Below are 12438 nucleotides of genomic sequence, written 5' to 3' on the forward strand. Positions count from 1 at the left end.
ATTAAGTTTTTACAAAGCAACTGGATATGTGGCAAGGAAGATGAAAGAGATCCCAAAAATGTACTTGAATCGCTTAGGCGTGCAATTACGTAAATTGCTCAGTAAGGATAAGAGGGGTTGTAATCTCCTCCACATTTTAAATGATCATCTCCTAGGGCTCAGACACCTATTGGAATACTCTGATAAAAGGAAGTGCTGCTGAAATGTCAGAACTCTCTGATAAAAACATAACTCAGTAGTTTGGGATGACGACATTAGCACCTACTAGCAAATCTCGGAAGGCTTACTGTAAGGTTTGTAGCACATTGACAGAACAACATTTTTTTTTAACCAGCATCCACTTTTTCTTTTGCCTTGGAAGAGAGCACACTGTGGGAGCTGCCTAACAGTTACTGGCTGGCATTATATTCAGTTGGAGACCATAGTATTGGGACATGGCCTCTGAACAATTCAAGACAACCATGTCTTTCCAAAGACTTTCACAACCAAAGTATTCTTCAAGCTGGGATTTCTGGGCTTCTCCTAAGCTCACAATGAGTCCCTATTCAGGAATCAACACTTGACCAGTTCTTGAAAGTAGCAAAACAAAGTGCTAGATCAGGCAATGCCAATATGGTTGGACTACATCTCCCATCATTCCTCACCATTGGCCATGCTAGGTTAGGCTGATGGAAATTAGAGTCCAACAACATCCCGAAGTCACCAGGTTGGCAAGATGTTGAGAGGAGCAGCCATTTTCATATACAGTACTTAACAAAGCACCCTGCTTCAGCCATGTAGATATTAAACCTACCTCACCAGACACACAACCTGGTGAGGAATTTAAACCTAATAAAACGTTTCTTCCAAGTCACCAGTGAAATGGTGCTTGATTACCCTTGGTTACCTTCATTCAGTTATCTTTCACAACATAAAATACGCTGTTTATTGCTTCCACTTCTTTACTAGTATTGCTGCCTTTTGACTTGCACTAGAATGGACTGGTTCTCTGAGGACATCAAAGGATCAAGACCATGACTCCCACTGGCTCTTTAGTAGGTATAGGGCGGCAGTATACACCTGTTCCATTAGCACGAGAGACTTGAACTAGCAGGATGGAGATTTCCCTTCCTCTCCTCTCCCCTACAGCTCCCTGTTGAGTTGGGGGAACCCTATGGGGAAGATTTGGAGGAGTGAGGGAGAGGAAACAGGTGGTGCTGCAGAAGTGAAAATCTGTTGCTGCTGCTTTTGAATAGGAATCAGCCCTATGGATGAGATTCACCTAAAGCAGGCATCCCCAAACTGCGGCCCTCCAGATGTTTTGGCCTACAACTCCCATAATCCCTAGCTAACAGGACCAGTGGTCGGGGAAGATGGGAATTGTAGTCCAAAACATCTGGAGGGCCGAAGTTTGGGGATGCCTGACCTAAAGAGCCCCAACAGCAGAGGCCCTGCATAGGATTGCAGCCTTAATATAGCAGATGGCCTAATAATACTAGTTTTACTGTAGAATTTTGGAAATGCTGTTTTGAAAACTTTGAACAATACAACCAATAAGAATTAAATATTTGGGTGAACTGTATTTATGTGTCTCGATGTACTGTTTATTATATTGTAGACGGTAGCATCCAATCTTACAGAGAGGAAAAAAGAAGAAAAGTCAAAGCAAAAGCAAAAATCTCTACAGCAAGAGTTTTGAATTTGATTTTTTAAAAATTTGAATTGTATTCACGATACAGTCTCATTTTATATATATAAAAAACTAATCTGATACAAACTTAATTTTAAAAACTGAATCTGTGATTTTTTTTAAATTATCAAATAGACTGGTTTTGTGCCTGCATGGTCATTGGGGAAATATATATCATTTTTGAGATCAAGGATTATAAATGAGATGGAATACATAAGGTACTTTTGTGTTTATCAGTATGGATTTCCTACCGGAAGCAAGGAACTGCAAAAACACCATAGGCCTTAAGTTCCAGGATACTCTGTTCTGTACCTCATTAGGAGCAACTACTGAACCCACTTGAGTAATATTTATTCCACACATGGGGGACCTGTGACCCTCCATATGTTTTTGGACACTAGCTTCCATGAGTCCCAGCAAATACAGCCAATGTTGGGAGCAATACCTGGAGGTCCACGGTTCATCTGCTCAGTTTCTAAATTATGAAGATTCATGACTCTTCTGATCAAACAGCATATGTCCAGTCTAGAATGGTTGGCACTTCAGGCAATTGGTCTTGCTTAATGTCCTTTGATGTGAACAGAGAACATCCAAAAGACATCATGCAATTACCGGTATGTGCATAAAGGCTCTCTCTCTCACAAACACATATGCACTCAAAAGATAGTACAAAAGACATAGGATAGCATGATCAATATCTCACACTCGTCAGTATGATAAATCCTTTATTTAATTGCAAACCAATATGCTTTAATTGGAACTAATTACTGCTCATGTTTGTCCAGAAAATAGACAGTTTGGTCAGAAAACAGACAGTGTATAACATGGAAAACCTGATTTAAATCAATTATTCAAATCAGTTCCCCACCGCCATCCCAGTTATTTAAGTCTTGATTTCTATTATTCATTTAAACCGCCTTCATTCAAATTATTCCACCCTGCTTTAGAATCCTTGCTTTGCTATAATTAAATGACCCACCTTTAATTCCAAATGGAATATCTTTATATGTGATAGTCTCAGCTCCTACACACATACCAGAATCCTATTATACCTCAGGTTAATCACTATGTCCCAGTTACTGGACAGTTCAAGCATGAATAAACTCTATGCAATTTACTAGTTTATCTTTGTTTCAAACTTACCTGCCAGCCCAGTTTTACACTGCTGCAGAGGCTTCTGCCACAGAAGCTGAAGCAGCTCTCTTTAACTTAGCCCTCCCATCTCTCCTTACTGTATCAAGTCTTTGGGGCAACATCACATCCACACATGACATGATGCCCAATGCTACAGGTGGTCTTGTGAACAACCAACTTATGCCATTGAGCATGTGCTGAGCAGCTAAATTTGCATCGGTGCAAATGTTGATGCTTCTCTAATTATTCCATTGCAATGGAACATCTGAGGTAGCTTACTGAAATTGTGGTACCTCCAGCAGTGCACCAATGGAGAAACAGCAATAACTGGCTATCCACAGTAACGGGGGAAAGATTAAAATGGAGTAAGGGCATAGGCTACTTGTTCATTTAGAGGGCTGGGGAATGTTTGGCTCTCCAGATGCTTTTGAGCTATAAGTCCTCAAGACTGCTCATATTGGCTGTGGCTGATGGTAGTTGGAGTCCAACAGCATTTGAAGAGTGACCAGTTCCCCATGTCTGATCCAGCCCAATATTGCTTATTGTGACTGACAGCAGCTCTACAGGGGCTCATGTTGAAGTTTTTTCCATCATCTCTAACTAATCCCTTTCACTGGAAATTCCAGGGAGTAAACTTGGGACTCCTGAGAATGAGCTTTATGGCTGAGCTACTATCACTCCCTTAACCATATGAACTATTCATGAACTACTTTTCCTATGCTCAGAAAAAAATCATGGCAACCAAAGAATCTAACATAAGGGATTTTTGTTGTTATTATGCCTCTTATTTTTTATTTTATCAGTCCAACATAGTCTAGCAGCAAAATCTATGTATATGGACAAGCATTTCATTGGATTCATCTAATGTAATTGCTTCATTATTCTGAGGCAAAAACAAAACCCTTCCAAAAGAAAGCTAAATCTTCAAACAGCAGCAATCCAATTTGGAATAAACAACCACAAGAAGAAACTGCACAATAAAACACTTGCCTAGAACAATAGCAGCTATCACACCAGACTCAGCATGAATCTGTTATTGGGTTTCTGCGCCCCACTTAATCTTTGCCTGCCTGCTGATAATACAGTGTTTGTTTGTAAAAGATAGTGAGGTAATCAAATACCAACCAACTAAGATGGAATAGAGGATCCCTGGCCGATCTGAAGGAGGCTGGATGTTTCGGTCCTGATCTATAGCTTGTATAGTTGGTGTGACATTGATTGGGTTCACACGTGCCTGGAATGAAAGTTAAACACATTATAACAGAAAATTTACAAAGTGGGTTCTACTTAACAGCAACTCAAGTTAGCTTGTGTATCGAATAAATAATGCCCTATGGTAGACAGATGGAATATAGTTGGCACAAGCATATAATTTTGCAATACTTTTAAACCTACATTTTAGGCACAATCTAGAACCATTGAAACCAACAGGAAATGTGCTATTGGTTCACAATTGGATACGCATATGCAGTCAGCACTTATCTGGGTTTTGTTCACTTTGGTAAAGAGACTTAAGGTGTTCCTGTAATGTTCGAGATTATATACAAACGTGCAAATTGAGTATAGGAGGAGGCAGTTCAATACTCTCACAAAGCAAGTCTGTTGCCCCAACATCAGTTCTTGAAAGAGAGACTATAGTAGCTTCCCAGATGCAAGGAAGATCTGTGTTTGAGGCACCTGAAGTTTGGAATAAGGACACAGATCTTGCTTACATCAGCTGAGAGAGCAAAGGTATGCCATCTACTCCTCCACCCCAGTGCTCTGATGGGCTTCACATTCCTGGGAAGTTTCTGCAATTTCGTGGCTATTGGTTTCCATTAAGAGACATTTGATTTGAGAAAACTGATTAGTGCCACAGCTCTGGAGCATTGCATTCTTCATTGTCCTCCACTTTGAAAGTTTTGCCCGTTTTTAGACTGCAGGTATTTTATACTGTCAGAAATTGGCTAATCTTCCAATTCTATCAAAGAGACTGATGCCATGTTCTAGTATTCAACCAACTTCAATGTATCCACAACAGTTTTAATACTGCACTGAACGGCGGCACAGATAAGAACAGATTTCATTGAGTGACAACCTTAAAAAAATTGTATGAATACAGATCATCACCATCATTTGCTTGTACATATTTCATCAGTTCTTAAATCTACATTAAAAATAGCCTGGGGCATGAGCCACCGACAGATAGGACTTTTCTTTATGCATGTGATTGATTTATGGCTAAACTTCTCCCATTCTACTTTAACAGGTGGTACATTGGAGAGATTTTAAAAAAAGAGGCTTTAAATCTGAAGTCATTTTAACTATAATCCCACTGTTGCAATACATATAGGCTACTGTCAAAATGCAGCAGTACAGCCGCATAAAGGGACTGCCTTAAAAAAGATTTAAAACCCATGGGTTTTATGCGCGCACATGCACCCCTTCAAGAATAGCTTGGTGTGATTCAAAGCATGTATGGAAAATGAGTCATAAATTTCAGAAATGGAATGTGGGGAAACCAAACCATTTTAAATAGCAGGTTTCTGAGTCTTGCATTATATACTTGTCACATAATATGACAGGAAGATAAACAGCGAAGTGCTTATTTAGAGGTGCCACTTTGGAGCACATATGCTATAACTTCGCAGACTTCAACCTCCTATCACAACAATGTTAGATTTAAATTTTAGTGGAGGATTTGATATCTTTTTATTAAAGATCATTCACGATTTCCCCTTAAATGTGGTATTTAGCAGGAATCTAAAACAGAACAGTAGCGGCATTCACCCGCTTTTGACAAAGACCTCCTCCCAAACCAACTGCGGCTTCCACAAAGTGGCCCAAACTGAAGCGGGTGTTCTAGAAGCTTTGAACCTGCTTCTGAGCTTTGATGCCAGGGATGGGCAGGAGCCCAAGGAGTGGGGGGATTTGTGGGCAACAGAGGCAGGTGGGGAGGAGAATGATTCAGGGCAAGGGACCAGTGATTTGTGGGGGTTCTATGCTGCTACTGGTGGTGGAAGTGGGGAGTCAGCAGGAAGAGACCAGGCAGCTAGAGGTAGCGGAGGAGGAGGCAGGAGAAGAGCTGCAGGAAGTCTCTGGGTTTGGAGAGCCTGTGGTGCTCCAAGAAAGAGTATTTGGAGTCCTCTGCTGTCTCCTTGCTTAAGGAGGCGCTTGAAGTGATGGGAATAGCTGGAGCTGTTGGCTGCTTGAGAGGACCATGTCAGACAAGGGGGTTTAAGAAGGCCGGGGGGCAGGGCTATAGTGTTGCTCCAACTATCCGAGATGGGGGACACATCTGCAGTCATAAGTTCCTTGGGCAGCTAGTTAGCAAGAAGTGTTGTCTGTCATTTGAATGTTAGGAGCTGATGTAACCGAGTGCTTCACCAATAAAGAATTAAAAATCTAGTCACTTGTCTTCATTGGTTTGAATGTGTTCATGAGATTTATTGGGGCAGTTATCAAAGGCTCCATGTGGCCTCCAAAGTACCCCCTGCTATGGGCATGTAGCCCCTAGGCAATTCTAGCACACACACACCCCAGTGCTGTCTCCAACGACTCGCATAGGGAAAACAGAACGAAACAAAACCTGTGCCCACAACTAGTTAATACCTCTTTGGTTAACCAAATAGGAACACTGAACGGAGCTACTAAAGACAATACGCTGCTGGTGTTGTTACACCACTTTGTGTTTTTACACACTTCGTAACATTGCATTTTGTCAAGTAACAACTGTGCAGTAAAAATTTGTTCTCTAGGCTTTCCAGTTTGGCCCTGTTTATATATGGCATTAAGCTGCTTTTTGCACATTTATGGTAGTCTCCCAGATATCTGCATTTGTATGAATAATGCAGTGTATAAGACGGATCTCAACTGCAGCAGCTTCAAGGGACTCTGGTGCATAAGGAGTCTGTTGCAGCTGTCAAGATGGGTGAGTTTCCTGTGTGCTGGAGATATAATTCCAAGTCCTACCAGTGAAAAATGCATTGGTAGCGGCATGAGAGAGCTAAGCAAGTGAAATTGATGACATATAGAATTGCTTAACATTGGTTGGATTGTGTCCAAAAAGTTTCAACATAAGAAAGTATGTTAATTAACATCAGATAGTTTTTGCACCAATAAACAAGCACAGGCTGCACTACTACAAAAGGAATCACGATACTGCTGTTAGTCAATGTTACCTTTTCTTGTTCTTTCTTTTTCTTCTTTTTAAGTATTCCTATTGACCTCTGTCTAAAATGCTATTGCTATGTTTAGGTAAAGGTAAAGGTAAAGGGACCCCTGACCAATAGGTCCAGTTGTGTTTAGGTGCAGGATCGTTATTCAAGGACATAGATGCCAAGAGAATTTCCTTAGCCCAGTACACTGTATAGGTGAAACTCGGAAATTAGAATATCATCGAAAAGTGCATTTATTTCAATAACGCAACTTAAAAGGTGAAACCAATATATGAGACAGATGCATGACTTGCAAAGCAAGATATGTCAAGCCTTTATTTGTTGTAATTGTAATTATTTGTCGTTAGGCAGGTCAATTATAAATGGAATGTAATTAATGAAATGTAATAGCGATGTTTATTTTTGTATTATTGTAACTATTTGTTACAATAATATTTGTAAAAAGCATTTGTAAAAATTAAAAGAAAAATAAATAATAATAGGTTGCGTTACTGAACTACATGTACTTTTTGACGATATTCTAATTTTCCAAGTTTCACCTGTACAGTATGTGGATTGGGACCCTCTCCATCCCGCTAACACTGCCCCACCCCCTCTATCTTTTACTACTGCTTATGTACACATATTAACCAAGCCAAGTTTAAAAGGTAAAGGTACCCCTGACAGTCAAGTCCAGTCGCAAACGACTCTGGGGTTGCAATGCTCATCTCATTTTATAGGCCGAGGGAGCCGGCGTCTAGTTTTCCTGGGTCATGTGGCCAGCTAGATTAAGCTGTTCTGGCACAGCTTGGTCTTTAAGGTGCTACTGAAGGAATTTTTTTATTTTACTTCGATCCAGACCAACACGGCTACCTACCTGTAACTGGCACAACGGAACACTGACACCAGAGTAGCACATGAAAACGCCATTCACCTTCCCGCCGGAGCGGTATCTATTAATCTACTTGCACTTTTTGGCGTGCTTTCGAACTGCTAGATTGGCAGGAGCTGGGACTGAGCAACGGGAGGTCACTCTGTCGCAGGGATTCAAACCGCCGACCTTTTCATCGGCAAGCCCAAGTTTCAGTGGTTTAGACCATAGTGCCACCCGTGTCCCCAGTTTACCTACAGTAGTTGCAAATATAAAAACCGAGCGAGGAGAAACATGTATACAACCTTGTGCTCTTGCCTGGGAAAGCAAGATATAAATATATACCACATAGGTAAACTATGCAATACACTCCCATTTGAGGCAGCAATGCCCACCAATTTGGAAAACCTACCAAAGCTGCCCAGTGGTATTTTATTCCGTAGAAGCAGCCCTCTTGGGGAGTGAACGAAATAATGTGAACATGAGGAGTTTAAACAAACATAGCTCAGTATCTTTCTGCACCCAAGTTCACCTGATTTTTCTGCTCCCAAGTCTCAGGAGGGGGTGGTCAACATTCCTTCTTCTGGTTGCTTAAGTGATTAAGATTCACTAGCAATGGGGCTGTCTGTGAAGTGCCAAAGCCTTTGGAGTAGCCTTCAGAATTTATTTTATAACTTTCTGAAGAGCTGAAGAGTCTGGGTTCCTGATGACATGAGACCTGGTACACATTCACCCCTTGGATGCCCCTCTCAGTGAGATTTAGTTGCCAGGAAGCTATAACTTCTTTTGGATGCTGATAATACTATAGACTATGTGCTTAACAGGGAGGGAGGGAACCCCAGTATATGGATCAAATGTTGAATTCTAAAGAAACTTCCATACCCAGTAATGCCCTTGTCATTGTAACTGACAGCAGGCTAACTCCTCAGCTAACAATAAATAATGCAGGCATGCAGACAAGTTCTTTGCTCAAAATTCACCTCATGAAATGCCATTGACATTATAAAGTAGGTTATAAGAAACTGATTTACTTTAATTATTTATGCTAATGATTAGGAGTTCAAATGCCTATAAATAAATGAGAAAAGAAAGAGATTTTACATCACCTACGCTTAGGTCGTACCAGCTGAGGCAGGCATTGTGAAGCCTATGAAAGCCATGGCACCTTCGTTTGTTTTGCCTTAGGCAGCCCTTACCGCCCATTTCTTGTTGCAATGTTTGGCTTGGCTCAGTGGGCAGCGCTTCCCAGGTTACCTTTAGCCTGTCGTGCAAAGTGGCAAAAGCACATCTGCCCCTGCCTGACGTTCTTCCTGCCCTTCGCAAGAACTGTGCATGGTATAGCAGTGCCATACATAGGCTTCTCTGAAGATGGAAGTAAATAGGGAATTCTGAGGTGGATGCAAAATAATTTACTTGACAGGCTACTACTAAAGCTTGTGAGGCATGGCATATTGCTCTCTTGAAACCGGACGAGCTTTACCCTCAAATCCTCTTTTTCTTCCCCATCACACTCCAAATGCTTAGGGCCTTTGATCCACACACAGCACCATGATCCTACAGGATAATAAACATGCCATTGCTTTGAACTTATCCACATCACACAGAGAGAAATTAGGAGAGCCAAATTACATGTGACGTCCATTATGTAAAAGCAATTAATGTGCATTCAGAGGCATGGTGCCTCTGACAGTGGAAGGAAAACACAGCCATCATGGCTTACAATGCCTATTAGTCACTATGCCTATGGTCAGAGACACTATGCCTCTGACTGCTGGTTGAGGCCTCCCCATTGGGCAGAACACTATTACACTCAGCTCCTGCTTGCGGGCTTTGCCTATGCATATGGCTGGCCAGCACAGTGAAAATAGGGTGCTGGACCAGAATCACAGGATCAAATAATTGTAGAGTTGGAAGGGACCACAAAGACCATCAAGCCCAACCCCTAACGTGGGGCTAGATGGGTCATTGGCTTGATCTAGCAGGGCTATTCTTATGTTGATGTTTATACATTTTAAATAGCTATGGTGGCATTAGAATTATGTTGCATGGGGAGGATTTACCGCCTTTTCTCTTGAAATGGTCCCAGCAAAAATCAATCACTTGTCCCCTGCCAAATCTGTTATTTGTATCAGGAAGGATGTTTCCATTCATGCCAATGGGAGTTTCCTTCCCAATGCAAATGGCAATTGGGGGGAATTTCCAGAGGGATCTCGGGGAGGGGGGGTCATATTCCCCTCCCTGACTGATGCAGTCCAGATCCTGCTCAGAGGCCACTGCAGGAGGCATTTACAATAAAAAAAAAATAACTGTGCACATTATTTTATTTCAAAGTTACAGCTCCCTCTAATAAGCTACAATGTACTTTCTCGGGACAGTCTAAAATCTTTAGTTTAGGCTTGGTATAAACTGAGGGTAATGAGTTACTACCATTATGCAGTCATACCTCACTTTAAGTACGCCTTGGTTTGAGTATTTTGAGTTTAAGTACTCCGCGGACCCGTCTGGAACGGATTAATCCACTTTCCATTACTTTCAATGGGAAAGTTCACTTCAGGTCAAGTGCGCTTCAGGTTAAGTACAGACTTCCAGAACCAATTGTGTTTGTAAACCGATGTACCACTGTAAACTGAGGGTAATGGGTTACTATATTCAGCAGTATAGATTGTATCTTCTATCTCCTTTACAGAACTGAAGTCTTTAAGTTATAGATCCTTGCTAGGTTCCTGGTGCTCCGTCTCAGAGCCCCGTCTTTCCCTGGTGGCTGGAAGAAAACCTATAAAATTCTTCAATTGGATCTGTTGAGTTCATGGTAGAAGACAATGCACATGTGATTTCCTCCCTTTGTTTCAAACTGGAAGAAGTGGGATATCACTTGGTTGGAAAGATGTATATTTCTGCTAATCTATTCATATCTGCTAGTAATGACATGGAAATCTACACCCATGCTTTCCCCCATTTCTGTGTTTTCTGTTTTATAGTCCCAATGGGGCAATTTCTTTTGGAGTGATCCATACATTTGTGTTTATCACTTACTTCAGGCAAAGGGAACATTGGTCAGATTTGGGGATGGTTAATTGTACCCCCAACATACACCAAGCACTTAATGTTGTGAAAATAATACAGTGAGACAGCATCTTTCCTGAACCTTTAATGAACAATCAGTTTGCAGTCTAACAGGATAGCTTGGCAAGTAGAATTATGATTATCTCCACAAGTGGCAGCACTGTGACAAAGATGAGAAATCTTTTAGAAGTGAAGCATGCTGATAAGGCATCGTAAACTACCTTATCTAAATGTCATTTCAGAATCTCAGTGGTGAAAAATGACATTTAATGATGAAAGTATATGAATGCATATCATTAGATCAAAATAATTAAACACAATAATTCCCTCTTCTTCTGATTTCTTAATAAGTTTGATTTTTGCAAAAAAAGGAAATTTGATGCCAACTTTTTAGCAAGCCTAAATCTGTCACAGAAAATATTTTGCAGAGGAATTCCATTGCAGCAAGCATCAGTGGTACCTACAGGGGCTTAATCAATACTGGAAATTGTACAGAGTCCTTATATGGATAAATGCTGGAGAGCTATCATTTCGGCTGGAAGAGCAGCAAGATGTGGGAGAAAGGAGGCCTATTTACATACTGAGATTTATAACTGGAGAATATATTTGTTAGTTTCTAGGGCTGTGCATAGCCCACTGTACTCTGCCATAGCTGACCTGGGGAATACCCAATCAGGATGCAGCACCAAATCAATTTCTGGGATGGGATAATGTGACTTAAGAGTTTTTAAAACCCCATATGATCAGGAGGGGGACAGGGGAAGGAAATGCTATGTTGCTCCCCTCCCCCAGTGTAGAGAGCAGGAAGGTTCAGTACTGTTGTAGGCTGCCTAGTCAGTATGTTCTCTGCACAGAACATGATAGTAAAGCAGACACCGCGTGCAACTAGCACCCTTGCACCCTTGGCCTACTTGCCCTCCCTCTTTGTCTTGCCCCTTCCTACATTACTGCCCCCAAATGTCTTACCTATGTGAGCTTCAATCCCTGGCCATCCTCACCACTGACAATGATGCTACCTCTATGACTGCCATATAAGTTTTAAGTGGTTTTTTAAACAAACAAACAAAACTGGATGTAAACATAATGTTAATGTAACATTAACAATTGGTTTTTCCCCCCTCTCACCGCTCCCCCAGAACAGAGGACTAATACAACAAATTTTCCAAGTTTTAAGTGTTAAGGTATAAACTTTTTTGTGAAGTATACAACTTTTTCTTCTTTGAAAGAAATTTTGAAAGAAAGATGATTGCTTTTGAAAGTCTCAAGTTATTTAACCTCCATCACATTTTAAATGTTAGAAGATACACTTAGGCTTCATTATGTAAAATAGCCATTTTAATGTAATTCCAGGTTAAAAACTTAGCCGTTTGCGAAGCACACTTATAAAACATACCCTTCCACAGCCGGAAAGATGTGCAGGTAAAATAAATGCTTGCACATCTGCCAGGAGGGAATCGCAAACCCCTCCGCTCCTAAGCTTCGTGTATTTCCATATTAAAATTAGTGCCAATTTCTTTTAATTAGCCTTGTCATTCTTTGTGCAGCCCTATGCAGATAAAAATTAA

General features: G+C 41.0%; 1 protein-coding gene across 9 annotated transcripts in view; it reads right to left on the bottom strand.

The window, feature by feature from the left end:
- The window catches only part of PCDH15 (protocadherin related 15), a 608113-nt gene that overhangs the window by 198202 nt on the left and 397473 nt on the right, over positions 1–12438 (bottom strand). For all 9 annotated transcript variants that reach the window (XM_035137543.2, XM_035137542.2, XM_035137532.2 and 6 more), the window contains one exon: positions 3929–4037. In XM_035137543.2, the coding sequence (XP_034993434.1) occupies positions 3929–4037 (109 nt within the window). The remainder of the gene's footprint in view (positions 1–3928; positions 4038–12438) is intronic.

This window comes from Zootoca vivipara, chromosome 5 (assembly GCF_963506605.1).
Source record: "Zootoca vivipara chromosome 5, rZooViv1.1, whole genome shotgun sequence".
Lineage (NCBI taxonomy): Eukaryota > Metazoa > Chordata > Lepidosauria > Squamata > Lacertidae > Zootoca > Zootoca vivipara.